This window comes from Equus caballus, chromosome 5 (genome assembly GCF_041296265.1).
Source record: "Equus caballus isolate H_3958 breed thoroughbred chromosome 5, TB-T2T, whole genome shotgun sequence".
Classification (NCBI taxonomy): domain Eukaryota; kingdom Metazoa; phylum Chordata; class Mammalia; order Perissodactyla; family Equidae; genus Equus; species Equus caballus.
Window position 1 is genome coordinate 12,077,464 of NC_091688.1, and position 26,163 is coordinate 12,103,626.

General features: G+C 46.0%; 1 protein-coding gene across 6 annotated transcripts in view; it reads right to left on the minus strand.

Moving 5' to 3' along the window:
- Positions 1-26,163, minus strand: part of ASTN1 (astrotactin 1) — a 291,298-nt gene that overhangs the window by 21,312 nt on the left and 243,823 nt on the right. For all 6 annotated transcript variants that reach the window (XM_001498262.7, XM_070267742.1, XM_070267740.1 and 3 more), the window contains 4 exons: positions 12,737-13,005; positions 6,642-6,775; positions 2,998-3,149; positions 1,816-1,951 (listed from right to left, as the gene is read on the minus strand). In XM_001498262.7, the coding sequence (XP_001498312.3) occupies positions 1,816-1,951; positions 2,998-3,149; positions 6,642-6,775; positions 12,737-13,005 (691 nt within the window). The remainder of the gene's footprint in view (positions 1-1,815; positions 1,952-2,997; positions 3,150-6,641; positions 6,776-12,736; positions 13,006-26,163) is intronic.

Genomic DNA, 26,163 nt, shown 5'->3' on the forward strand with positions numbered 1-26,163 from the left:
GAAACAAAACCAGGCTTGGGACCCACACGTTCTTAACTCTTAATCCAGGCTCCTCTCCTTACACCCGGGAGTGAAGTCAGCCTCCGGGATCCTTTGAGGGTGGAGCATCCCTCCCAGGCGGGCCCACGGGCCTCTTCGTGTGAACTGCAGCGCCATCTAGTGGAGGGTGGCTGATTTTTCCCTCAGACCCCCACATTGAAAAAAATAAACAACATTGACAAACGTTCCTGTTTTACAAGACATGAGAGGGCAATACTGAAAGTTCACCAAGGATAGCAGGAGTGGGACAAGGTGTCAGCTTCAGCTCTTTGATCAAGAAATGAAGCCAAATCAGGCCAACATGAGGAGGGTCCCAGGGTGGGGAAGAGCTGGTTCTTCCCACAGACAACCATGCCAGCCTCACGCTCCTAGAACTCTGAAAATTCCTAATTAACAGTTGTGACTTAGTGACAGGAATTACTGAGCCCTTATTATAAATGGCCATTCCAGTTTCACTGAGTTCGAGGCATTTTACACCAGGTTAGGTGGTCTACACTCCCAAATCTTTGTTCCTCTTGTCTCTTCCCGTCCTAATGAGGAGCCACAAATGCCCAACAGCAAGCGAGCTGAGGCTAACCATAAGCGGACTGCCTTCCTTTGTCCTACTAGTATCATTTACGTCTCTATATTTTCCAGCTCCTCTAGAACGTCACTCTTCTTCACGTATTTTACTTCCATCAGCGTGGCCCCCTGGTTACATCTCTGCTTCCTCTACTGAAGACATTCAGCCTGAGCATCTGAGTTCATCTTGCAATCAATGCCACTCACATTTCTCCTGCTTTTCCTCTTTGACCTCTTTAACTGTGGAAATGGAAATGATTTATTCTGGAAGCCTTGACTCTATTCTTGTGATCTCCTGTGTAAACTGTTAAATGTTTTTCATACTGATGGGGTCAAAAGGTTCCAGAACTACATCACTACGAATTCTGCCTTAGCCCCCACATTTTCCCATCGTGACTTAGATTCCATCGCTATCTCTCCTCTTCTGGTGTCTTTTATGTGTCTGCCTCACAAAGATTTTACAACTGTTCCCAGAGCACAGGGAGAGATGGAGAAGGGCTCCCGGAGAGAAGCGGGCTGTTCCTCGTGCCATGATAGAGGAGTTCACTGTGTTTTCTTTGAAGAAAACCTCTTCTCTAACCTCTATAAACTCTCTATTTCAATACCACTAGAGCTAGCTTTCCAAGGCAGAGTTCTTGGTATTCTATTTCTTTCCTCCAAAAAAATTAATAATCTCCTCTGACTTACAGCATTCACTCGATTTTCCCAGTCTCCCTTTCTTCCACTCCCTTTAACTCCCCGAATGCTTCCACCCTGTTGGACCACTTGCTACTCACCTTTATGTCTCCTTGCCTTTGCCCTTGCTTTTTCCTCTGCCTGGTGTGCCTTTTCTAACATTAGTCTACCTACTGAAATTCCACAACCCAAGTGAGCTGACGTCCACTCTAGTGAGAATTAAATGCTTCTTTCTTATCTCTTTGACAACACGTTCCTTGCTCCTCTATCTAGCATTTATTTCATTCTGCCTGAGGTTAAAGTTGGTTGTTTATATAGTTCGCCTCTATGTTGCAAACTCTTTGATGGGACTATATTGTCTTTCTTGATCCTCCCCCTCCAGTGCCTAGAAGGTTCTCTATAATGCTGATTGGGACAAGACTTGAAAGACTCAAAATGTGCTTCCAAGCCTCTGAAGGAACTCAAGTAGCAAAAAGGAACCAGCTAAAAGCCTCAGGACCTTCAGAGTAAGGAAGAACCGGGCAGGTGTGTGTCACTCACATGTAGATGGTGTCAGGCTCCAGACAGCGTATGATCAGAGAGATGGCGGTGAGCTGCTTGTCTGGCACCTGAGAGGGCATGGCACAAGGAGACTTCGCTCCAGAGATGATGTCGTCCACAAAGCTCAGCACCGTTTCTGTCCAGAGGGGAAGGAATGGAAAACACATGAGAAACAGCCAAGCAATGAGGAATGGGATCAACTCAATGAGAACTTAACATTAAAATCGCTCGGTCCCAAGTCTTTTTAAATACTTAATAGAGAAAGAAGACCTAGAAGAATGGTATTTTCTGACTGTTTCATATTTCACTAATCAATTTAGAGCCATTTGTCCATAGTTAGTTCAGAAACAACTAAGGCAAGATGTGTATACCACATCTGCAAGCTCTTTAATGAAGTGTTCTTGGCATGGGCCGAGAACAGCTGTTCTGGTCAATGGTCATTGCCAGACCTTCACAGTACCTGTGCGCATCAGGAGAAAGGACCCTGGAGGAAGCTCTGGACAGCTCTCTATGCCTGATGGCAGTGCATATGTCTCCCAGCCTGGTGATAGTTTCCCCAGAAGCTATTTACCCTGAGTTAGACTGTGGATGCCACCATCCCGCTGATGACTACACTCATGAGTAAGTTTTAGGGCTGATTTATATTGACCTTTCCCTATGTGCAGACAGCAAAACACGAAGGCATGGAACATTTTTCATGGGGTGTTTCCACTCCTTTAAGACTTCCCTCTTCTAGCTGGACCTGGCAAAAGCAGAGTTTGCTTTAGGACAAGACATGGGGTAAGCTCATCTGTTTGCACATGCTTTTGCCTGGAGGGGGGTTATTAGCAAAGGAATTTTTTGTCTGTAATCATGGCAGTGGTTAGCACAGAATTGTTTCCTAATTGTGGGCTAGGATAACTAGTGTACGGTATTGTTGTTTCTTTGTGAGTGTGCCTAGAGGCAATGAAATGGACACCTCTTTTATAAACAAAAAGAAAAACAGAATCAAAACAAGACTTTGTCAGATGCTCACCATGCAAAAACTCTTAAATGGACAAGATGGCTGCTGCTGCTGCTCCCTACTCCTCCCACATTGCCCTGGGATGCGGGGGACCTGGGACAAAGCCAGGAGGCAGGACATTTTTCTTTTCCTGTTACCACCCTGGATCAAGGTGAGCCTGTGAAGGGAGAGATGCTCACCTGTCTCCACTTTGGAGTGGTCCATCCTGTCAGTGACCTTTTCTTGACGGATGAGGTAGTCGACAATCTGCACCCCGATGGGAGGCTCTGAGTGCTCCCACTCCAGGACCACGAGGGTACTGCTGGGCTCGTGAGCTGTGGAGAGTCTCAGCCTGAACGCAGACAGGGAGAAACATGAAATGGGGACCCAGTGGAGACCTGTAATGGTCTTCTGATACCACCACTGGCCACCTTCTCAATGTTGACACCATAAACTCTTCTTTCTAACCTTTCTTAACCAACCACTACAATGATCTCTTTGAGGGCCTGTCTCCTTCACCAGAGGGTAAAGGTTCTTGAAGACCCTTGAAATCTATATTTTATTTATCTAAGTGCCTGTTACAGATTAGGAACTCAACATATGTTTGTAAATAAATAAATAAGTAGGTGAGTCAAAGATGAATGAATGCCTGCATCTTACAGGGTCAGTGGGTACAGCTTTTAGGGTAGCCCTTTATAGGGTGTGAAAATATAGTATCTGGATGTGCTCTTGAAAAATAAGAGAATGTGCCTATAAAGCTCATACTGAGGCCCATTGAAGGTGGTGTCTGGGAGAGCCCTGCATTAACGAGGTCACAGTCAGCTCAATTCCTGTAGTACTACCAGAATCTGCCCTGCTGGAGGACCCTGGCTTCCCCTCTTGCTGTGGGTACTAACATATCTTCTTTCCCAGGCCTTCTGCTGGCTGGGCCTTGGAACAGACTCCGTTTGGCAGTAATGCTCATAGGGGCTTTACTGGGTAGGAGAAGGTTGGCCACAAGTCAAGTTCTCCTCAGGGTGATGTCCTGTGTCTGCAAACTCAGGATCTGATTTCAGTTGCTGTCTTTGCTCTTGGGTTTCTATGAATATCCTGACTCCTGATTCTAGTCTTTCCCTGCTTTTCCCAATTCATAGTCTCCTCGTTCCATGTAAATTGTCCATTTTGACCACTCTTTTGCCTTGTCATCTCATATCTCTTTGTACCCTGAAGAGACTCAATAAACATCATTGACATTCACTCGTATGGATCTCCTAATGGTCCAAGTGGTTTCAATTCGCTGCCTAGTTCTGACGTCATGTGTGTGTCTCAGGTTTCTCACTTTTTTCCAGTTTCCTGTTTCTTCCTAGACCACTGACTTCTGGGAATTTTCCCAGTTCCTGCTCGTTCGAGCCTCCCTCCCTTACTTGCATCCCTGCATTCACTGCCATCCTTGGTTCCTATATTCCATAACCACCCATAATCCTGGACCTCTAGCCTCCACTCAGCTCACAGATGACTGTCACTGATCTCAAGGATCACTGGGCAAGATATGATGGATGGATGACGCCAAAGCAACATTCAATTTCAATTCAACAAATATTTATTAAGCACACATTACTTATAAGAATATGTTCAGTGCTGAGGATGCAGTGATGCACAAGCCAGCTCCAGTCCCTTCTTTTATGAAATGGTCAATAGACAAACATACAATTATACATGTGATTATAATAATGTGTGATAAGAACTTTAACAAGAAACCACGGGAGGCTGTAGGAGCAATAGCAAGGAATTCAACTAGTGGGAAAATAATGTAAAACACATGCTCCTTAGTGGCTTACTATGAAGGAGTGCATAGTTTGCATATGACATTAAAGATGGAATAGACCCAAAACAGTGCGGATATTGACAAATTCATTAATTAGAGTCATATGCAGAATGCTATTTTGAAGAAAAAGCAGTAGGAAGCTTAAGTAAATAACTAAACCTTTCTGAGAACTCAGATCCTGTGAAAATACGGACTAAGGCCTCTACTATGAAATAAATGTGTATGATTTACATAGACTTGTATAAAACTAGAGTGCATTTCTATTTCCAACTACCCATAAAAATTCAAAATCTAAGGTCTGCCACTGATAGAAGTGATTAGATTTGACAAGGAAAGTGAAGTCCTTAATAGATGTTCCTGTTTATGGAAATGTAGCCCAATTTGCTCTTTAGCTCTGACATTTAGCAAATGCAGGTTTAGAAATGAAATCAGCCCTAGGACACTAACGGCTGGATCTTGTGTCCACCTGATGATAACTGTTTGGTGGCTTCAGTGTTATGTGTCAAAGGCAGCTTTGTTAGTTGATGAATCAGTTGAGAAGCACCACCTTCTTCTACTGGCTCCCTTTCTACCAAAAGAAAAGACTTTTACTAATAATGAGCTTGATTCTCTTTTGACTCAAGAGGTCCAAGCCATGGCTGTAAAGAGCAAGAAGCCAATGGCTGGTGTATCTAAAACTACCCACAGAGAGAAGGCTTGTAGACAAGAGAAGACCTTGGCTTATAATGATATTCTGCTATTGTGTTCTCCTCTTTCTCAGTTTTCTTCCTGCTCAATCCTGGCCCTTTAATGCCCACTCGCACTTCCATGTAACAGGCCAGAGGGCAGTGTTCACTGAGACCAGCCTCTCCCTTGCTGGTTTCCTGCTGCCATCTTGCTCCTGCTTGCTCAGCCCTCCAGTTACCGTGGGTCCTGATCCTTACTTCGGGCCTTCTTTGCCTTGCCAGCCCATCCTACCAGCACTCTTCTGTAGACACGATATTTCTGTGCTTCACTCTCATGGCAGATGCCATATTAGAGGCTAAAATGTGTTCCTGCCTCAGGCCCTAGCCTGAGGATTTACATGAGCTCGGCCAGTTCTGTTCAGCCTTCCCAGGGGAGGAAGGAAAGTGGACACATTTATCCTCAGCCACCTTTGCAGCACTTGTCCTCTGTTCACCCCTCAAATGCAGATACCCCCTAATGCTCATCTCTGACTCTCTGCTCTTCCCAGTGATACTTATTCGGGAGCATCCTTTCTCATAGCTGTGGCTTCATTTCTTATTTCTTTGGGGTTGATTTAAATCTTCTTATCTCTAATGTGCTTTTTTACCGACCTCCAGACCATCCTTCCCTCTGACCACTGAACATCTCTATAGGGCTGCCCCACTACAACTCCAAGGCAGGTCCACACACAACCAGCCTCCTCCTTAAACCTGTTTATCCTTTGACGCTTCTTTTTTCAGCTGTGGCCTATTCATCTTCCCAGCTACCCAAATCATAAGTCTTAAGTCTATTGTCAACTTCTCCTTCCTTCTCACCCCTACTGTCAATCAGTCACTGAGCCCTGTTGGTTCTACCCACAGTCATCTCTCAGTTGTATTCTCGCCACACTATGATGGCTAAGATGATGGCTTCTTAGCCATTGCTCTGCTTCGTGCTCTATGACCTTGGAAAAATTATTCAGTCCATCTGAATCCATGCCCTTGTCTTTTAAATGGGGAGGGGAGGGGTGAAAACAGTACCTAGCTGCTCCACACAGTGCCTGACAGCCAGCAAGTGTGTGTAGGCCTAGCTAGGGTCTCATTATAGATCTCTAACGTCCTCCACTAAGGCAGCACTTTTACCCTCTTATATTCTAGCCATGCTGTGCTACTTTCTCCACCTTCGAGGAGAAATTCAAGTGCCAAGAAGATTGAAAGCTCCCTGAAGTCAGCTTTCATGTATCATGTTTTTCTTTCTGTTCCCCAAGACCCAGTCTATTGCTTTGCAAATAGTAGACATTCGCAGAATAATGGTGAGGCATGCGTGCAAGAGAGAGGCAGAGAAGGGGAATCGTACACAGGTTGTGGGAGAGGCGCACAGGTGGGGAGTCCATCAGCTCCAAAAGCAGTGGAGTCACATCGACACCAGTCCTCGATGACATCTCCAGTCCCTGAGCACCACAGAGAGCTCATGGTGGCCTCCTGCAAGAGCTTCAAGAGAGGGCAGAGAAAAGAGTGAGTGTCAGAGAGCAGGGCTGGGTCACCAGAATCAAGAGACAGAGCATCAAGGCTCTGCTTGGCCCTCAATAACTTCCAGCCAGTAGGCTGTAGCGCCACTCCACTATTTTTTATTTGTTTGAGGAAGATTAGCCCTGAGTTAACATCCATCACCAATCCTCCTCTTTTTGCTAAGGAGGATTGGCCCTGAGCTAAAATCTGTGCCCATCCTCCCCTATTGTATATGTGGGATGCTGCCACAGTGCGGCTTGATAAGTGGTGTGTAGGTCTGCACCTGGGATCTGAACCAGCGAGCTCTGGGCCACCAAAGGGGACTGCGCAAACTTAACCGCTACACCACTGGGCAAGCCCCGACTTCAGTATATTTTGATCTAAAATTCCTATCCCAGGAGATCGTTTCTGGGAAGCCTAGACCTCATAGGACCTCAAAGGCGCCTCCCTCTCATTAGTACAACAGTGCATCCCTGTGATCAAGGTCATTACCTTGGAAGCAAGTCTTCCTCCACCTCCCATGTCCCTCCTATTCTGTTCTATCATTCTCACTTCAGCTTCCAGCAAGAATGACCTCTTTCCCATACACTCAGGGGGCCTGCCCTGACCACTGTTCTCTCTGCCCAGAGGCATGGAGCCCTTTCTCAAATGGCTCTCTGTGCATCCTTATCTTCACCCTGCCCCGGTATCTCCTCTCACTTACAATATCTTTGCAGTTCTTCTTGGGCTGTAATTATGCAGTAGGCCTCTCTTTCCCAGTAGAAGGTGGAAGCAACGTGGCAAACAGGCTCAGAACTGCGCTCTGGAGCAGTCTGCCCCGTGAGAACTCCAGCTCCACCTATCACTGTTGTGTGACCTTGAGCAAATTACATACACTCAGTGTCCCCAGTGGTAAAATGGGGAAAAAAATAGCACTTTCCTCATAGAGTTGGTGTGGCAATTAAATGAAATAATATATATCATATGCCAAAGGGACAGCATAGGGACTATGCCGTGCACACATTAGTCACACATAAATAGTACACATGAATCATTGGTAAATGCCAGCAGTTATTATTGTCTTTGAATGACAGGGTTGGGTCTTATGTGGAAGCCTGTGAATGCCACAAAGCCTAGAACAATTCTTCATATACAATTTCACAGCAGAAATTCACTATTAAATAAAAGGACAAAAGAGTAAAATTAGACCAGTGAGGGAAGAGAACTTGTGATAGGGGCAATTCCCTGCTGACGAAGTGGATCCTGACAGGCACCGACCTTGCCTTGGGGCCTCGCTGCCTCAAGAGGGGCGAGCCCAAGATGGGGGAGAGGGTGAGACTGGCCGCAGGGCACATGGCTGTCCAAGCTGGCCAAGGTCAGAGATTTCACTCTGGGGCAACTCGACATCTGCAGCCTCTGCTTCTCCTGTGATGCTCTTCTCTGTCCTGCTCTCGCCACCCCCACACAGAATCGCTAAATTAGAGAAATGAAACAGCTATCCTGGAAAACTTTAGGCCAAAAAATTAAAAGCAGGAAAGAAAGAAAGGAGGAAAGGAGGGCGAAAGGAAGGAAGGGAAAGAAAAAACAAAAAAGAAAAAAAAGAAGAGAACAAGAAAAAAAAAAAGGAGATAACTCTGCAAAAATCAAAATGTCCGAGCCCAAAGCCGGTAGCTTATGTTTCATTCTTCCAGAGCTCAACACAGGCCATCTCAGTTGGAATCGTTGAAATAAGGGTCCATACTGGCCCCCTCCTTAGACTGGGAGCCTCTAGGGAACAGAGACCAATTCTTGGTTACTGCTGGGATTTGAGCAGAGTCGCAGAATTGACAAGGCCCTTTTAGGTGCTAACACTTTCGTTTGGGCTCCATGATAAGCAGTATTGTGACTTACAGTAGAGGACATCTAGAGTCAAAGAGATTAGGTGACTTGCTCAGGGTCACAGCCTAGTGAGTGGGGCAGCGTCAGAACCTGAGCCCCATGGGACCGATTCGACCTCTCAGGCTCTTTGCATCAAGCTCTCTCAATTAACGCTGTATCCGCCAGCTCCCAGCGTGAAGCCTGGTACACACCAGGTGCTCACTTTAAGCTTTGCCTGACTGAACCTAATTCAAATTAAAAAGTGTGTTTTTTTAAACCAGGAAAACAGACTTCCTTTGAGATAGGTGGGATAAAAAGGAATTGCGGTTGCTGCCTTAGAGTCTTCAATCAACAAACGGCTAAGCACCTCCAAGGGACCATTTCTTGTGCTGAGTGTTAAGGGTACAACGGTGCATAAGACCTATACGGCCCCCGCCCACATAAAGCTTACAGCCAAATAATGAACAAACAAACAAACAAAAGCTACATAAATAACCAAATAACCACATCTGTGGTAGGGGCTCCAAAGAAAAAGAGTAAAATGGTGGCAGGATGGAAAAGGGGTAGGGACAATCTCACAGAGGAGTTTGGGAAGGGCTCCACGAGGATGTGAGTTTTTATCTGCGCTCAGAGGGACAGATCAAGAGTCATCTGGTCACAACAGCTGGGGAAGTGTTCAGCCTGGATGAAACTTGGTTCTAAAATCAACTGAGAAAAGGCTCATCTGGCTGTAAGAGGCAGTGGCGGCAAAGAGATGCTCAACAAGTGGAGGGAGGCAGGGCTGATGACGGAGGGCTGTGGAGGCCATGGTAAGGGGGCTGTGTGTCACAGTCTAAGACAAATCGTAACCCATTAAAATGTTTTAAACAGGAGAGCAATGTAGTCAGATTTTCAATCCAAAGGAGCAAGAACCAACACTTCTCATGACCAACATTTAAATGCCATTTCTTCAAAAGCTTTAACTGTCCATCTTGGATCCACACCATTCCATGAGAGTTCCTACTCTCTGAATCCTGGGCTACAGGTAACTGTAGAAGGAAGGATGAAGGTAGAAGAGAGAAATCAAGAAGGAACCCTTTTGGGAATGGAAGAGAAATGAAAGTTACATTTTCCTTAGTACCTACAATGTGCCAGGTGTTACATGTTAATTACAATCTAATTATTATTAGATTCAATCCTGATTCCAAAAAGAAATAGGCCTTTCCCATTTTTGTTATTATTTTTCTCTAAGGAGAGCAGCTGAACTTTCAAGCCAAGTTCATCTATACGTTCATTTCTCCACCCATTCATCATTCATTCATTTATTCAGCAGAGTGCCAACTATGTGTCAACTATTGCTAGGCCCTGGAATTCCATAGAAGAAAAAGCATTTCTCATACTCTAGAGGAGAGTAAACAACGATGATAGTAGGTGATGCGTGCTTTAAAAGATGTATGTACATATACAATGAGAGCTATGTGAAGGGACTCTGGGTCGGCATGGGAGAGTAAGGGAGGGCTTTCAACAGCTGGTGACATTTGAGTTGAAACTTGGAAGTAATAGTAGGACTTTGCCAGTGTCAGGAATGTGGGAGAGGGCATTCCTGGGAGAGAGAGTCTCAAGTCTAAAGGGCCAGAAGCACGAGAGAAAATGTGTTGTGTTTAAGTAAGTACAAGGAGTTAAATTTTGCAGGACAGAGTATAAATATAGAGTGGGTACAATTTAACCAAGTGAAGACAAAATTGGATAATGAACTGTGCTTGTAATGATGTGCTAATGACTTCAGATTGTATTCAACAGAGTCTGCAAAACCATTGAATTAACTTGCTGCAATATGATCAGAAGCCCATATTGGACAGATGACTCCGACTGGTCTAACAGGGAAACCAGTAAGGAGGCCACTATGATAAGAAGATGGTGGCCTGGTGGTACAATGGATGACTGAACTAGTCAGGCTGTGACAGGGGGTATGATAAAAAGAGGATGGATTCGAGTTATTTTTCATTCTTGGTGATGGAATAGATGTTAGAGAATGACAAGGAAAGTGTAGGAAGCATACCTGGTCTCCAGTTTGGGCAACTTGGTAGAAAATAATGCCATTCACTGGGATGGAAGCACAATAGGTGTGGTTTGGGGTGGAAGATGATGAGTGCAACTGTGCTGGGTTTGAGACACCTGGTTGGTTATATGGTTTGACCTACCTGTTTCTGGATTGCAATCACAGAGAGACTGAAATATGGTGTCAGAGATTATCTAGTCCAACAGAAGGAGGACAGTGAGGCCAAGGGAGGTTAGAAAATTCACCCAAAGATATACCAGAGAGGTAGAGATAAGAACACACACTGAGTTACCAATGCCATGACTTAGCACGCTTCCACTTCTCCTTTCCTTTTCACTCATCTCCATTCTTTGGAGAAAAGGGAAAAATTAGAAGGAAAAGCAGAGGAGCAGAGAGAATAGCAAAGACAGAATATGTCTAAGGAAGAAGAAAGGGAAGAAACATACGATGGCACTGAACTCCAGCTTGGGCCACCTTGTCTATGTGTTTAGAAATTCAAGTGTTCAAAAGATGGCCAGATGGAAGATATCTCCCAACCTCTCTCTTAAGATCAGTGCAGGGAGACAGGGAAGGCCAAGGTTTGGCAGGCAGAGGATCCAGAAAGGGGGTTGCTAAAGACAAAACTTCCTTCAGCTTCCTCATTTGGCTCGTGATGCCCCTGCAAGAAGCAGGGACTCCTTGCCCTCCTCTCCTGCCAAGCTCTTCTCTGTCCTGCAGCTTTGCATGTCCTGTCCCATAGGATGGTTCTGTGAGAGAGCTCCCTGACGCTGCACTTCCTAGGCAAGTGCACAGAAGCTCGGGGTACCAGCTGCAGCAGCCTTGGGTGTTCATAGAAGAGAAAGTGGCAGGTAAGGGGAGGGCTGGGCACTGGATTAAAGCCACTGCAGCTTCGGGTCTCCATGGTAACACAAGCCCCTCCTTCTCTTCATCCTTCCAAGCCCCCTCCAGTTGTCTCTCCTCTCCCGCTCCACTTCCTATAGTCACTTCTATCAGATTGAAGAGGAATTTGTTCCTGTGAAAAACCTTATTTTCAAATACTCAATGAAATATCTGTGGCAGAGGCAGATAGGCGAGAGAAACACACACACATGCAAAATCCCTCCCGTTGGTTTGAGCATCACCTATGAAACAAACTGTGACACACCAGGTGTCCCTTAAAGGAGGAAAGAGAAAGCAATTATCACCCCACCTGGATGGGCACACCTCTCAGGCAGGTAAGTGGCTCACTGCTGTGACTACGTCTTGTTCCCCAAGGTCGCCTTTGCTTATAGTCTCAGAAGTCCCACACTCTGAGCTTCATCTTTTTATTTTTGTCATTGTTGTTGTGTGTGTTTTGATCCACTCTATTCTTTATGTCCTTGAGCAGATTGGAGAGCAAGGAATGCACCAAGACCCTGTCTCTGCCACATTTCTCCAGCTTATCCTTTGGGGTCAATTCATTTTCTCCCAGCACCTTTGGAAAGGGAGCAGCAGAGGGAAAGGGAGGGTGCTTGGGAAATGTCATAGCTTAGCTGCATAATATAAGGCAGAAAGATCTGCATGGACTGGCGTTTTGTTCTTAGAGTCAGAGTGATGGGTGGGAAACCAACCCCCTCCAGATCCCTTTGGGATATGTGCCTGACATGCTCCTTCCAGTCTAGCTGAAGCTGGTCCCAGGCTTGGACCACTTAGGGGAGCTGGTCTACCTCCCATGCCAATAAAGGGGAGGCAGAGCTGAGCCTCCTCCCGTGACTGTCCCCCAAGGCTTTCTGAACAATGACTTTGGTGACTACAACTGCTATGCCGCCCTATCTACCTTCTGCTTTCCAGCCCTTGTTGCTCAAAGACCTATACAAATCTGAGCTGTGACTCCTGAGTCATTACCATGGGTGCTGTGGATACACTGATTTGATTTAATATGCAAACATGCAAATCTAAGCAAATTAGGTGCCTGGATTACCTAAACAAAAAGTCTCACTATCCATATTCTAGCATGGAGCTCAACTGCACCCTGTCACCTCGTCAGGCCATCTGGAGGGCCCTCTGTAGTTGGTGATGCCTCTCTGAGCCAAAAGTCCCAGGCCTCTTACCCTCTGGGTCTGGTTGTTGGTCACCAGTTCATAGATAGGGGCTGCTCTGGTCACCTCCAGCAGAACTGGCTCGGCCGGGGTGTCAGGGCTGGACGTCACATGACACAGAGGGCAGGACGAGGGGCATCGTCCCTTGCTCTGGCACTCCATGCGGACTCCAGCTGCCATGCGCTTGGTGCCAGACTCTGACAGGCTGGCGATGTATTCTGGGAACGTCAGTACCTTGGGGTCTCTTTCCCGCTCCTCCGACTCATCAGATGGGGAGTTGCCTGCCGACACAAAATGAAAAGGAACAGTGAGGAAGGTGAAAGAGCAAGGACTTGCACGACCTCGTGGCCCCTGAGTGCTGGAGTCAAATCCTTGAGGGGTCGGCAATGTCACTGAGGGGGTAAGAATGTGATTCTGTCGTCCCACTTAATCTGGGGAACCCCTCCTCTCAGTGACCCACAGAGTTGGGAGTGGCCCCTCCCAATGTGAGACCAGGTTGTTTCCTTGCTGAGACTCGTCAGCTCCACTGCTCCTCTCAGAGGGATGCTTCTGCAGTATGTGTGCAGGATTTATGACTGTCACCAATAATACAAACAATAATGGCGGGGCTTAGTCTAGGATTTGTTTCTTCATCCATAAAACAGAGCTATTAATAGTACCTACCTCTAGCATTGTGTAATGAATAAACGGCACAATGTTTTTAGAGCACGTAACACAGTGGCTAGCGCACGTCACCGATTCATCATAATAGTTTTAATCATAACTATCGGTAGGATTTATTGAGCCTGTGCTATGAAAGTGGGAGCTGCTCAAGACCTCTTTAACCCTGATAACGGCTCTCTGCATGGAGTTCTATCATTACACCCATTTTACAGATGGGGAACGTGAGGCCAACAGCCTCAAGATCGCACAACTAGGATATTGTGAGAGCTGGGATCTGAATCCAATTCTGTCTGATTCCTGAACCTGTAAATCATAGAAGAAGAGGACTTCTCTGCCTCATTATTAATCAATGTATCAAAGATGGGGAGCATACTTTGGCTTTTTCAAAGAGATTGCCCTCCGAAACCTCAGAGACAGGTTCATATCACCCTTGACTGAGAAGTAAAAGACAGGGAAATTCTTGGTTTATTTTTGGCGACAAACATAGGAAATGCCTACTAGCAAATAATACTCTGTTCCCTATGGGAGAAGGCCCTGCTTGATATTTCTCTTCCAAGACTTCATGGTTTTCCATTTAACTTATGATTTCTAAAGCAAGATGGAAGTAGAATCTGCTGACAAAAAGCCCTGGGCTACTTAAGAGATCCCTGACCCTTCGTGGCACAGCCGTCATCTGGAACATGAAACAATTTCAGGGAGACCCCTGCGCTTTTGGAAACAATGGCCAGACACAGAATGTTCACTCTGGTCCTCTCAGACCCATCCAGAATGCTATGCTTGATGGGGTGGATCTTTAGGGGAACTGGTTGGAAGGATTTGCACAGTGGTTCCAGAAGGTGCTTGTGAGATGTAACTCATCGACTTCATAATGGAGTTCTCTCTTTTGGGGTCCAGGGAGCTCTGCTTTCCTCCCTCTTGTTTGCCATGTAATAGGAGCCCATGTGGAATGTCAGGAGGCATTTCAGCCCTGCTGTTTCCCAGATGAGCATCATCATCATGCAGATGAGGCGCTTGTACCCAGAAGCTCCATTGACATGGGGCTCCTCTTGTGCACTAAGGCAAAGGATTCACTCAGTGACCATCAATATGCGCTATACTTCATTTCACATTTGCATCTTGTTTAATAACAGACCCAGAGTTGAGCTCAAGCCCTTCCTAGGCTATAAGAGAACTGCATAACTGCACACGCCAAAACCAACAATGATGTCATCAAATAGGAGGCCCAGAAGCCCCCACGAGCTAGCCCCCATGTTGCTCGAAGCCACATGTAATTTTTTTTTTTTTTTTTGAGGAAGATTAGCCCTGAGCTAACTACTGCCAATCTTCCTCTTTTTGCTGAGGAAGACTGGCCCTGAGCTAACCTCCATGCCCATCTTCCTCTACTTTATACATGGGACGCCTACCACAGCATGGCTTTTTGCCAAGCAGTGCCATGTCCGCATCTGGGATCCGAAACGGCGAACCCTGGGCCACAGAGAAGCAGAACGTGCGAACTTAACTGCTGCACCACAAGGCGGCCCCCGGACATGTGACTCTTGATTGACATTTAGCTTATGCAACTCATGGCTGGGAGTGTTTGGGAAGTGGCCATGATCTGGCAGGACCCTCCTCACCCAGCCCCTGGCCAGGCCTCCAATCTTCTTCAACCGGCTATGCGGACTGGGCAGGGATAAACTGGGGGTGGGGTGAGGCCTTTGGATCCTTAATGTGACTTCTTGAAAAACAGGCCTTCATTCATTGGGAAAGTGAATAAAATTCCAAAACAAAAACAAAAACAAAAAACAGTAGAGATGCAGTGCTTCTTTTCAAGATAAGGTTTTTAAAATTCTGCTGTGCAAGCCTTGCCTGAGAGCTTGAGGGTCTCTTGGCGGCCCTCAGGCCCCTTACAATCAGATGCATGGTCGACCCAGAGCCCTCCTGGGGGAGAATGTATTCGACTGAGGCTGGGCAAAGCGTTTCCACAAAATGACCACTAGATGGTGACATCAAGTCTAAAATGACTTCTGTGAGATGGAAGAAGGTGTGATCAATCCTGTGTGGCCACGCAGGCACCAGAGAAAATAAATTTACGGAAAAGTAATGCCTGGAGACTTAAAAAAATTTGTGGTGGCACAGGTTTTTTTCAATGGAATAAGAAAATATTAATGAGTAAAACAATTCCATAAAATTTATCCTAAGGAGAATAATAGAGACATGTAAAGTAACTGTGAGAGACACAAGACAATGAAGGGCAAATAAAACTCACAAGGGAAAATTTTAAAAAATGCCCCTCACTGTCCTTCACAGGGAGAACAAGTTACCTCAGGGGAAATAATATGCCACCAAATTCCTTTTCTCTCACCTTTAATCCCCAAATATCCAGGAACTCCCCACCCTCTGCATACACACCTATCTACATACCCTCTGCCTGTTCGTTACTTAGGATGTACTATTCCGACAGACAAATGAGGCCACTAGAGGGCACTGCAAGCCCAAACACTGCCTGGAGATGAATGACAGCCTCCCTGCCCTCCAGTGCTCCATCATGAAGGCTTGTAATTGCTGTAAACATTTGAGGGGCTGCTCCCCTCATTGCTGTCTTCTGGCTATCCCAATTAAAACCAAGAGGCAGCTCTTTCCCCTCAATATCCTTCAGCCCTGGATGGGTGCAAGGTTAGGGAGAAGAGAGGCATGGGAAGGAGGTTACGGAAGAAGATGGTGAGAGGTCACCAAACTCTTATTTGAATTCAGAATCATATTTTCCTTCTCCTGAATATTCAGGTCCATGTACAGTGAGCCCTGCTAGAGGCCGGGAGTAACTGCCCCTCCGGTCCCCTTGCCATGCAGGATGGAGCTGTCTAGAGAGGAGCTGGATTTACACAGAAGTAATGAGCAGCGAACTCCCCAAAGCCATCTATTCAGGCTCCAGCAAAGAATAGAGATGTGTGCAAGGAGGAGATTTTTCAGAGAGGAAATGCATTTTCCATGCACACTTAAAGATACAATTGGGAAATACTCCTTAGAATGATGGAGTCTGGTGGTGAAAGCCTCGATAAATCTCCCTGTGCCCAAAGAGAGCACCTATAGCCATCATGTCTGTGGCAAGCGGAAGAGTGGTCCAAATCCCAAAAGCTTCAGGAGAGTCTGATCTTTGAGACTTGCTTATAACTCCTCCTCAGGGTTAAGTGGGTGGCAGAGAGGTTGGGTGCGGCGAGTCCCAGGGAGGAGACCCCACCTGACCTCCTCATGGTTCCGTGGCTCCCCCTCCACTGCCCACTCCAAATACAGTGCACTGGTACTTCTGCCCTCTTCTGCCCTGCAGCTCCTGGGTAGAAATGCTCTAGTAACTTGAGACGCTACATTGTCTCTTAATAAAATGAATATTCTACTTCAACAAGTACGCAGTCTCTGGACATAAGAAAGAAGCTACAATTAAGGTCTTAAAAGATTATAATTCACAAAAGTACCTTCTGATTAAGAATACCCATGTGTGGCCCCTTCCCACCCCTGTTGGCAGAATTCACCCCATTCCTCTCAGGGGAGGCTCTGGAGTCCAGCCAGCACACTTAGTGCTCTTACAAGTAGAAGAACAGCCAACCTGGAATGTAGTTAACAATCTCAAAACTGCAAACCATTTTGCAAATACAGTTTGCTATAAATAAATGCCATTTGCTTTGGGCTAAATCTGTATCCTACAGCACTCAGTGGATGAATTTCCCCAATAGAATATGGTGGTTTGAGAATATTGGCATCCTCAATGTTCAAAATCTCACTGTGGATGTGCCCATGGCCTTAGGCATGTACATACTCACCCACCTAGACTCAGGAGCATACGAGAGTGATGAAGGTGACCATCCCATCCTCATGCAGGCTCTACTCTGCTGGTGGGAACTGACAGGCCATAAAGGTGAATTCATTGTCAGGAAGTAAATTGGTACAATTCCTATAGGATTCTGGACTGCTTAAGAATCTCTCTCCTGAGTTGTTGCCCAAGGCAATGAGATGCTAATGACATCACAGCTAGAATTACAGAGGCAGTTCATTAGGCAGCAAAGAAATCAAATGCAAACTAATCAGATCCCGGCTTTCGGAGACAGCTTACGATCCACACGAAAGAAAGCTTGACATGGGGCAAATGAAGCACGGCCATAGCAAACTGCGCCCTGAAGCCCCTGACACCCTGCATTCCAGGTGCTACCCCCACCCGTCCCCACCCCAGGCTATTCCTGTTCACACGGGACATCCTGGAGTTATCTGAATTCACATTTCCATCCGTGTGCCCAGGCTCAGATCAGTCTTTCAGGATGTTTTTGGACAGAGACAGAGAAGTTCAGGTCACTCTGGATGGTCTTAATCTGAACTCCTAGACCTGCCATGGGACACACCCTGAGACCTGAACAAAATACAATACAATGGATTAATAATCAGGGAAAAGAGGATAGAGTGTAAACTGGCCACTTCTCTCTACACCTCTATATGAGATGATGAGAGCTCTGGGGTCAGGCACTGTCTTCATCTTTGAAACTCCTTTCTCTAGTTCAGGTGTAGCTATCCATATCTCTATCTTTCTATCTGCATCTATATACCCATGGATATATGTATTTTTTGGAGGGGAAAGGGGGTGAATATAGTTAAGTCATGACCATAGATTTAAATTTTAAAAACAAGTCAAACAAAAAGCATTTGAAAACAGCCTCTAGCCCCTTACTAAAGTTTTACGTAATCAAGTAGGAAGAACAAAGCGTTATTCTGATGACAGCCAACTCTACATCTCTTGCCGGGATCTCTTCCACAAGTTTAGCAGGAGCTTAATATGCTTGCTGGGAATCCACTTGAATGTCCAACAGGCAGCTCAAAGTCAGCATGTCCCAAACTGCAGATGCCACTTCCTCCACGCCCTCCCCAGCAACCTGTTCCTCCTCTTGTAGGTCCTAGCCCAGCAAACAGCACCAATTTCCTAGTTTCTCAAGCCAGAAATCCTGGCTTTGTTGTCGGTTCTCTCCCACTCTCCCAATCAATCGCCCAGTCTTCTTAAGTCTCCACTTCTGACCTCCCCAAACCATCCACTTCTCTGCTTGCCCTCTGCTGCCCCAAGGGCATGGTAGTTGAAAGTGTGAGGTCTGAGTCAGACTGCCCGCGTTTGATTTCTCACCTTCCCACTTGCTGGCTGTGTAATTTGGGGTGAGTTTCTTAACCTCCCTGTGCCTGGGCTTTCTCACATATAAAACGGAGATAATAACTGACCTGAGTTAGTAAGTCTGTGATAAAGATTAACTGAGTCAATCCATGAACAGAGGTGAACAGTGCTTGGGACATAATGAGCACTCTCTAAAATTAATTATTCTCACAATGGCTGTCTACTTACCTGCCCTGCCCACCAGTCATGCCATCAAATGGTGGGCTCCTTCAGGGGTGAAATTACGTCTTGTTCTCTGCTATAATAATCCACGGTGCCTAACATGTAATGTAACTAATGCATTCAACAATTTATTAAACAAATATTTATTGAATGCCTGCAAATGTTTGTGGAGTTAATAAATCATTTATCATGACTTGTATACAAAGTGTTCTCCAGGTACTAACTACACAGGCTGGGTTTAAATTCATTTCTAGCTTTGCTGTCCTGGGTCCTTTTGAGATTTTCTAGTTTTCTTCTAAGAGGGACATCAATCCAGAGTGAGTTCCACTTCTTTCAGGTACAAATGGGAATTGGTCAGAGATAAACTAGTTGCAGAGATTTGAGGAAATACTTCAAAAGTACATTTTGTAAATTTTATAAAACATACATATGCATCTCAAAGGTCATTAATGTGCATTGGGTTGTTACCTAGGGATTTCAAGATTGGAGCTTAAGAAAAGGAATAGCCAACTGTGCTGCTGAAGAGCAGATGGTGGTTTTCCTATGGCCAGAAAATGTGAGAAAGTTGTAGCCAGTAATGTCACAAAATGTTGAAAGGACATGACTGGTACCTGGGCCTGTGAGGCCATGGGGACCAAGCAGCAGTTGGAAGGGACATCGATGTGGGGGTTCTAGGAGCTCTGGGAGAGGAGAGAGAGCATCATACTGGGATTCAGCATCATGTGCTCCACTTCACCAGCCAAAAAGGCAGTGGTTGTGACAGCAAAGAGAGAAACATTCTGGACCCCAAGGATGGTCATATGAACGAAAGATGAAAACCTGCGTCTTCTGCAGATTCTCTACGTTGCCCCATCTCAGCCTGCACACAGGAGACCGTCCACATTTCCAACACACACTCCTCAGTACCCATTAGCTCAGAGGAAGCATATCTTTCTTTTAGGGTTAAATACAGGAAAACATGCTGGTTCGCATGTTCAAAAACAGTCCCAACTCCAAAGAGTTTATATTCTTGTTCCTCCCTACAAATGAACTCCGAATTTAAAAAAAAAAAATCCTTTGTCAGGATGTATCCCTTACTTTTTGTTCTAAAATTAAAGTTACTGTACGCTTGGGATCTAGTTCTTTGGTATTTCTTCAGGAAGTTTCTGGAAATAGCAGATAATCTTTGTCACAGGCATGAGCAGCATCTCTGGGTGTGGCGAGGTTCAGTGTCATAACTAGCCCGTCAAATACCCACTAGGCATTTCAGCAAAGCTTCATTAACTGGGAGGTTCAAGAAAAGGTGTCGTCTGGAAAATTGAATTTTTTGTTTAATTGACACTTACCCAGAAAATGCTTACTTTCCCCCCAATCCTTGCTGACATTTTTCTTCTCTAAAAATGCCGTTTTCCAATTTTCCACCTGCCTTATGAAGCATTGCCCACCAAAGAGAATTAAACCTTTCTCCAGGGGGCCCCCAGGTGGTGATTTTGCTCATCAATTATGACTATGCAGATTTGGAAGCTGTAGGAGACAGAAGTGAAATGGTATCTATACCTTCAGATGGTTTTTTAAAAATTGATCAATAACATAAGGTCACATTTTCTTAAGATTGCCCTCTCTTAGTGGGTGTGTTGGCAAACAACTAATAGCCTGGTTGAAGTTCCTGGCTGATTAGGTTCAAGTTCAATTGAAGTTCTGGTGTAGGTGTAGTGCTCCGTCTCTGCCAAAAGTTGTTAGGCAGCTTTGGCATCAGAATAGTTAATTTCATAACAGATTGACTAAATTTGCTGAAGCCTCTGTCAGCCTCTTTCTGGTCAATAATTGTGATGTTCCATTTGGAACAAGAGGTTAAGCCCAAGAAACAGCAGGACAGCAGCATCCACCAAAGCATTAATAAAAACACAGAGATAGCCTTGGCCTGGCATGACTCTGATTGTACCCCTTTTTTAATCTTAAACTTACTGTAAAGAGGAAAAAACGAAGACAGCTCAGTGATGCAACCACCCCTTAAAGGATGCCTGGCGATCTCTCTCTACACAGCCCATGCATCTCAAGAGGAACAGAAACAAAATGCAAGAATGACTAGGAAGCCCTAAAGCTGGTGCTTCAAAAATGAACTCTTCTAATTAGTTAGACTGTCAGTCCCCAGCGGGCAAGAAGCTGCCTTATGTTTGCTGGATTGTCATGGCTCTCACCCAACGCCCCGCGCTTGGTAAGCGTTCAACAAATGCACAGGGATGGAAAGAAGCAAAGGGATTTTAGCTTTTCCTAATCTCTGATTGCCTGCAACTCCTCCAGGCTGCAGTCCAAAGCCTCATTAGGGTTTGCCATAAAGGCCAGGCCTGGAGACCTGCGGGAGCTCAGAGAGCTTATCTGAAAGCACTTACTAAGTGCGCAGGTGTGAGCCATCTGGGAGGCTGGGCTGATGTCATTCTCCTCCCCGCACATCCTTAAAAGTCTTTCCTTCTCTCTTCCTTCCTTTCTCCTTCTCTCCTTCCTGCCCGTCTGTCCTTCCTATATACTTACTGAGAGCCACTCTGCTCCCGCCGTTCCTAGTCTAAGTAATTCCACTGGTAATTTGTGCCCATGTCCAGAGGAACACGTGCCACACTGTATCAGACTGAGTTTGGTTTTAGGTCTTGTCTGCCCCACTCACTTCCAGGGTGGGGACTTACTCATCCGTTTGACCCTAGAGCCTAGCACCCAGAACTCTGTAGGCCCTCCCTCTGTCTTGGCTGAACTGTAATAAATTGGTGTGTGCTGTCTAACACCCACCTTTGGTAATATTTGCATGATTCTGTTTTTTCATTTGCCTCTTATGGTCACATTTCTTTCTTCACCAAATGCCTTTCATGCAACTCTGGGCAGATCACCAAGGTTTTTGTTCTTATCAAGTCTCTCGCTCTTGTTTCCTGGGGCTGCCATAGCAAATTACCACTGACTGAGCGGCTTAAAACAACAAAAATTTATTCCTCCAGTTCTGGAGGCTGCAAGTGCAAAATCAAGGTGTCAGCAGGACCACGCTCCCTCTGAAGGCTCGAGGGAAGAAGCCTTCCTTGCCTCTTCTAGCTTCTGGTGGCTCCAGCATCTCTTGCTTGGCGTTTCTTGGCTTGGAGCTGCCTCACTCCAATCTTGGCCTCGGTTGTTGGATGGGCTTCTTCTCTGTGTCTGTGTCCAAGGCTCTCTCTCCCTTCTCTTATAAAGACACCAGTCATCGGCTTTAGGGCCCGCTCTAAGTCCAGGATAATCTCATCTTTACTTAATTACACGGGCAAGAGCCTATTTCCAAACAAGGTCACATTCCAGGTGGGCATGAATCTGGGGGGCCCTGTTCAACTCACAGCAGTGTCCATAGCCTTTAACATGGTGACATTGGTAGGTGAGCCCTCCCCTGACCCACAGCCAGAGACAATTCATTTGCTGGTCACTTGGGAGCTGACTGACCATCCCATGGGCAACAGGCAATAGGAAGAGGGAAGAAGTTTCTGGCTCCATCAGTGTCCGGAGGCCGAGCCGCAGCTGTGTGCAGCTTCTTGTCAACATCAAAATAAACCTGACATAGAGATTCAGAGTCACAGCCTTCTGGATGTGCAAAGCTGCATGGGATTATCCCTGCTGATTCACCACGGACAGAGTGGCAGGGAGGGAGGGAGGCGGGGAGAGGACGAGGCTGAGAGAGAGGTGAAAATGAGGAACACCTGCGGGATTTGCTATTTTCAAATCTCCATTAGCAGAGAGACCACGTGAAGGAGTGGGCGTGCTCAGCAGGCTACCGGGAAAGAGGCTCCTGGGCACTTCTCTGGAGATTAAGGCTTTTTTTTTCCAGTCTTGTTTTTCTTTTCTGGGAGGCTGAGCTGAGAAGCCAAGTGCGCACCCCTAGACCACTCAAGAGCAGGTGCCTCCCCCCTTTCCTGGTCCTCGAAAGAAGGAGCCAAGAAAACTCAGGAAACTAGCCCAGGGCTAAATAGAGGGAGGAAACTAACGGAGAGAAACAGACAACAGAGAGCATGCAGAGGAAAGGGGGCTCCCAGCACCAGCCTCAGCCTCTGCTAATGTGGAGGGCTCCACGGGGGCCTCTCTGAGCTTCTGGCCCTATCTGTGGAGCGAGCGGAATTAGTGGTGCTTCCCTCTATTTACCAGGCAGCACTATTTCTCAGCTAGGGGGTGCCCATGAGTCCCTTTAGCTTTGCCGGAGCCATCAGCTCAGTGACGTGCTCTTTGTGACCCATTTACCCCTTACTCCACCTACTCCATCTCCTGCCCTCTATGCTCCAACTCCTGCCTCATCATCTCTCTTTTCTTTCTGGTTTCAAACCGGAGAAGAGGAGCACAATCCAGGGAAATCCCTTGACAATTCTGAAATGGTAAAGCCGACACATGACCACTACTTGCCTTGGCCCCACATTATAAAAACTCAGCTGCACCTTGTGTGTACCGTGTGTGTATGTGTGTGGCTGAGGATGCTCACATGAGTTATGTGCAGGTGGGAGCCTCTTGGGGCTTATGTGGTTCCACAGCCAGAAATTCAATGCCTTGCTGAGATGCTGCGAAGGCTGGCTTATAAATATCTTTAACTACCAAACGGTCTAGAAATTTTTAATAAAAATATTATTCAATAATAATACTACTCCAACCGGCAAGGGAATGTTGTAACGGTCTCCATTTTCCTCTTGATACTCATCTAGCTTCTGTTTTTCAAATGAATTTGGATGTTAAATCCTTTTGCTGCCCTGACCAATTTATTCCACAAATTAACTATATATGACAGAACTTAAAGCCCGTTACCACTTAGCTTTGCCTCACTGAAATTTATGCTGCTTTCCTGCCCGTTGGAGCCACCAGCTCAGAGAGATTGTAGCTCCTGGTTGTGATTCTGGATTCTGCACAAGTTCCTCACCTCTTGGTGAGTTTAAAATCAGCTGAGTGGACAGAGCCCTCAGTGACCGGTGCCCTCTGTTCTCAGACCCTCTGGTCTCTGCAGCTGGCTGTCCAGCCTTAATGAAACTCTTGTTATGAAATGTGGTTTCACCCAGAGCGGCAACACACACTGGTTTGTGAGGGAGAGTCCATGGCTCAGTCTGGTTGCAACATGGTTTGTAAACGGTGGAAACAGCTGGATGCACGAGAAAGCAAAAGTTAGAAGACGAAGAGACTGGCAAGGAGTGGAGCATGGCTGCCAAGCCACCAGATGTAATTTTAGATTGTACTAAGAGAGTGTGGTGGGCAAGGTGATGGAGAGAAACAGTGCCGTGTCAAGCCATATGCCATGAATTAGTTCAGTTCTGGGTGACTCAAGTGGAGAGAGACTCTAACAAAAGGGAGGCGGTCCAGGATTCCAGGGCATCTGGGCGACAGTGTCCTATGAACAATGGAGGGACTGAGAAGTTTGGGATGGATACAAGGAGACTTTGGAAGCAGGCTTAGCAGCTCTCTCTTTAAATATTTGAAGGGTTGTCACGTGGAAGTGGGATCACATGAATTGTGTATATTTCAGAGGGCAGAATTAAGATCCAAGACGGGAAGTGACAGGGAGATGAGTTCACTGAACCACAAATGTTCATTGAGTGCCGACTATGTGTTAGATACAGTACTTAGTACTCATACACATGGATAAATAAGAAAAAGCCCATTTTCCAGTGTGGTGTTGGGGGGAGTGGATAGAAGAGTAGACAGTGGACAGTGATATGTCAAGGAGTGATACTGAGGCATGAGAGTGAGGTTTTGGGCATACTCAGGAGAAAGTCTAGAAAGCTACTCTGGAGGGCGGGGGGAGGCTGAAGGAAGACTCTTGATTCCTTTAGGGACAGTTTTTGTAAGAATTCATAGGTGATACAAAGTAGGATGGGCAGCCTTGGACACGCTGAGCTCTGGACTATTCATGTGGAAGCCAGACAACCGCTTGTCGGGGACGTCACAGCAGGGGGAGCACTTCCGAAGAATGGGTTCTAAATCCCTTTTCACAGCCAAATGTTAAACTTCTATTATTCTGTGATCTGACCTTCTTAGTATTTCCCTAAATCAGTGGGGTGGAGCTGGGGATCTGCATTTTATCAGGCATACCAAATAATCCTGGCTCAGGCACAGTCTTCAGACAACAAGTTGGGATTCACTCCCCTAAACAAGAATAATTTATTTTGTAAAGATTATCAGAACAGTTTTTAAAAACTCTACAAGTAACCCCAATATGTACAAGAGAGAAAAGTGGGGCAGAGACTCCTTCAGCATTTAACATCATTATGTTTGGTAAAAATAACAACTCTATTGTTTATGGAACCCAGCAAGCATCAACTCAGGGCCCCAGGGTACAAGCAGCCTAATTTGAAAACTACTGATTCAGACTCTGATGACATTGGCCTGAACTGTTCCAGAAGTAACCAAGCATGCTCCCCAGCCCAGAGGACCAGTTACTGGCCCTGAGAAGCGTATTGTCACAAGTAGTAGATTCCATCACTGACCATCTATTGTCACTTTACTTCTTGGATTTTGTTAGACAAAAAGCACTGTGTGGTCAGTCCTAATAATGGTGATAATGAAAGTCAGAAAACTTTTATACTCTTGACCAAGAATAGATCTACTCAATCATATCAGTTCATCTCACAAAGAAAGGACTTCCTGGCCAAGTCAGATAAGAAGGTAATACCCACACAGACAGCTCCATTCATGGGGACAAGGGAAGGGTAGATATAGAAGCCAGATCTAATGCTGGCAACTATGGTGTTCTGGGACAGGCCCCTGCCAAGGAAGGAAGAGGCTGTTATTCATGGAGCAGGGTCCGGTTGGCAGTTATGATAACCAGTAAAGATGGCTATCTTGTCACTTTGCCCATTACAGCCCCTGAGACCAAGGTCTCCTTTAACTTCTAAATCTCTCATGCACACACATGGGTTTTTTATTCAATAAAGAAACTCCTGGGCGACAGCTGATGGGGAGCAGCAGCAGAAGTCATGGCAGCTAACAGCCAGCCAGCCAGCCGTGGTCCTGCTCAGCCCCTGAGCCAGCAGAGCCTCCCAGACCCAATGGTGTGTGAGGATGTGGTCTATGAGGAGCCCAGAGTCTCCGGGACCCCAAAGGTTGGACTACCAGTGAAAGCAGGAAAGCGGACGTCTGGCCCTGGAAATGAAGGAGAAGGCCAGAGAGGGGTGCATCCTCTGTCTGATCTCAGAGTAAGGAGCCGAGGCAGATGCTCTGAACATATCATGTCCCAGGCCACTATCAGCTGGCAAAGATCCATCTTCACCTGGAATTCCTTATCTCATGATGTGAGGCAGTTAGATCTGGGTTCAAATTCAGAGCTCTGAGACATATCACAAGATGCTTAAACTCCTTGGGCTACAGTTTCCTTATCTGTAAAATGGCTTAATAACAGAACTTATCTCACAGGGTTGTTCTGAGAGTTAAATGGGATAATACATGCAAAGCCCTCAGCATGGTGTCTGGCATCTTGGCTCTCAATGGT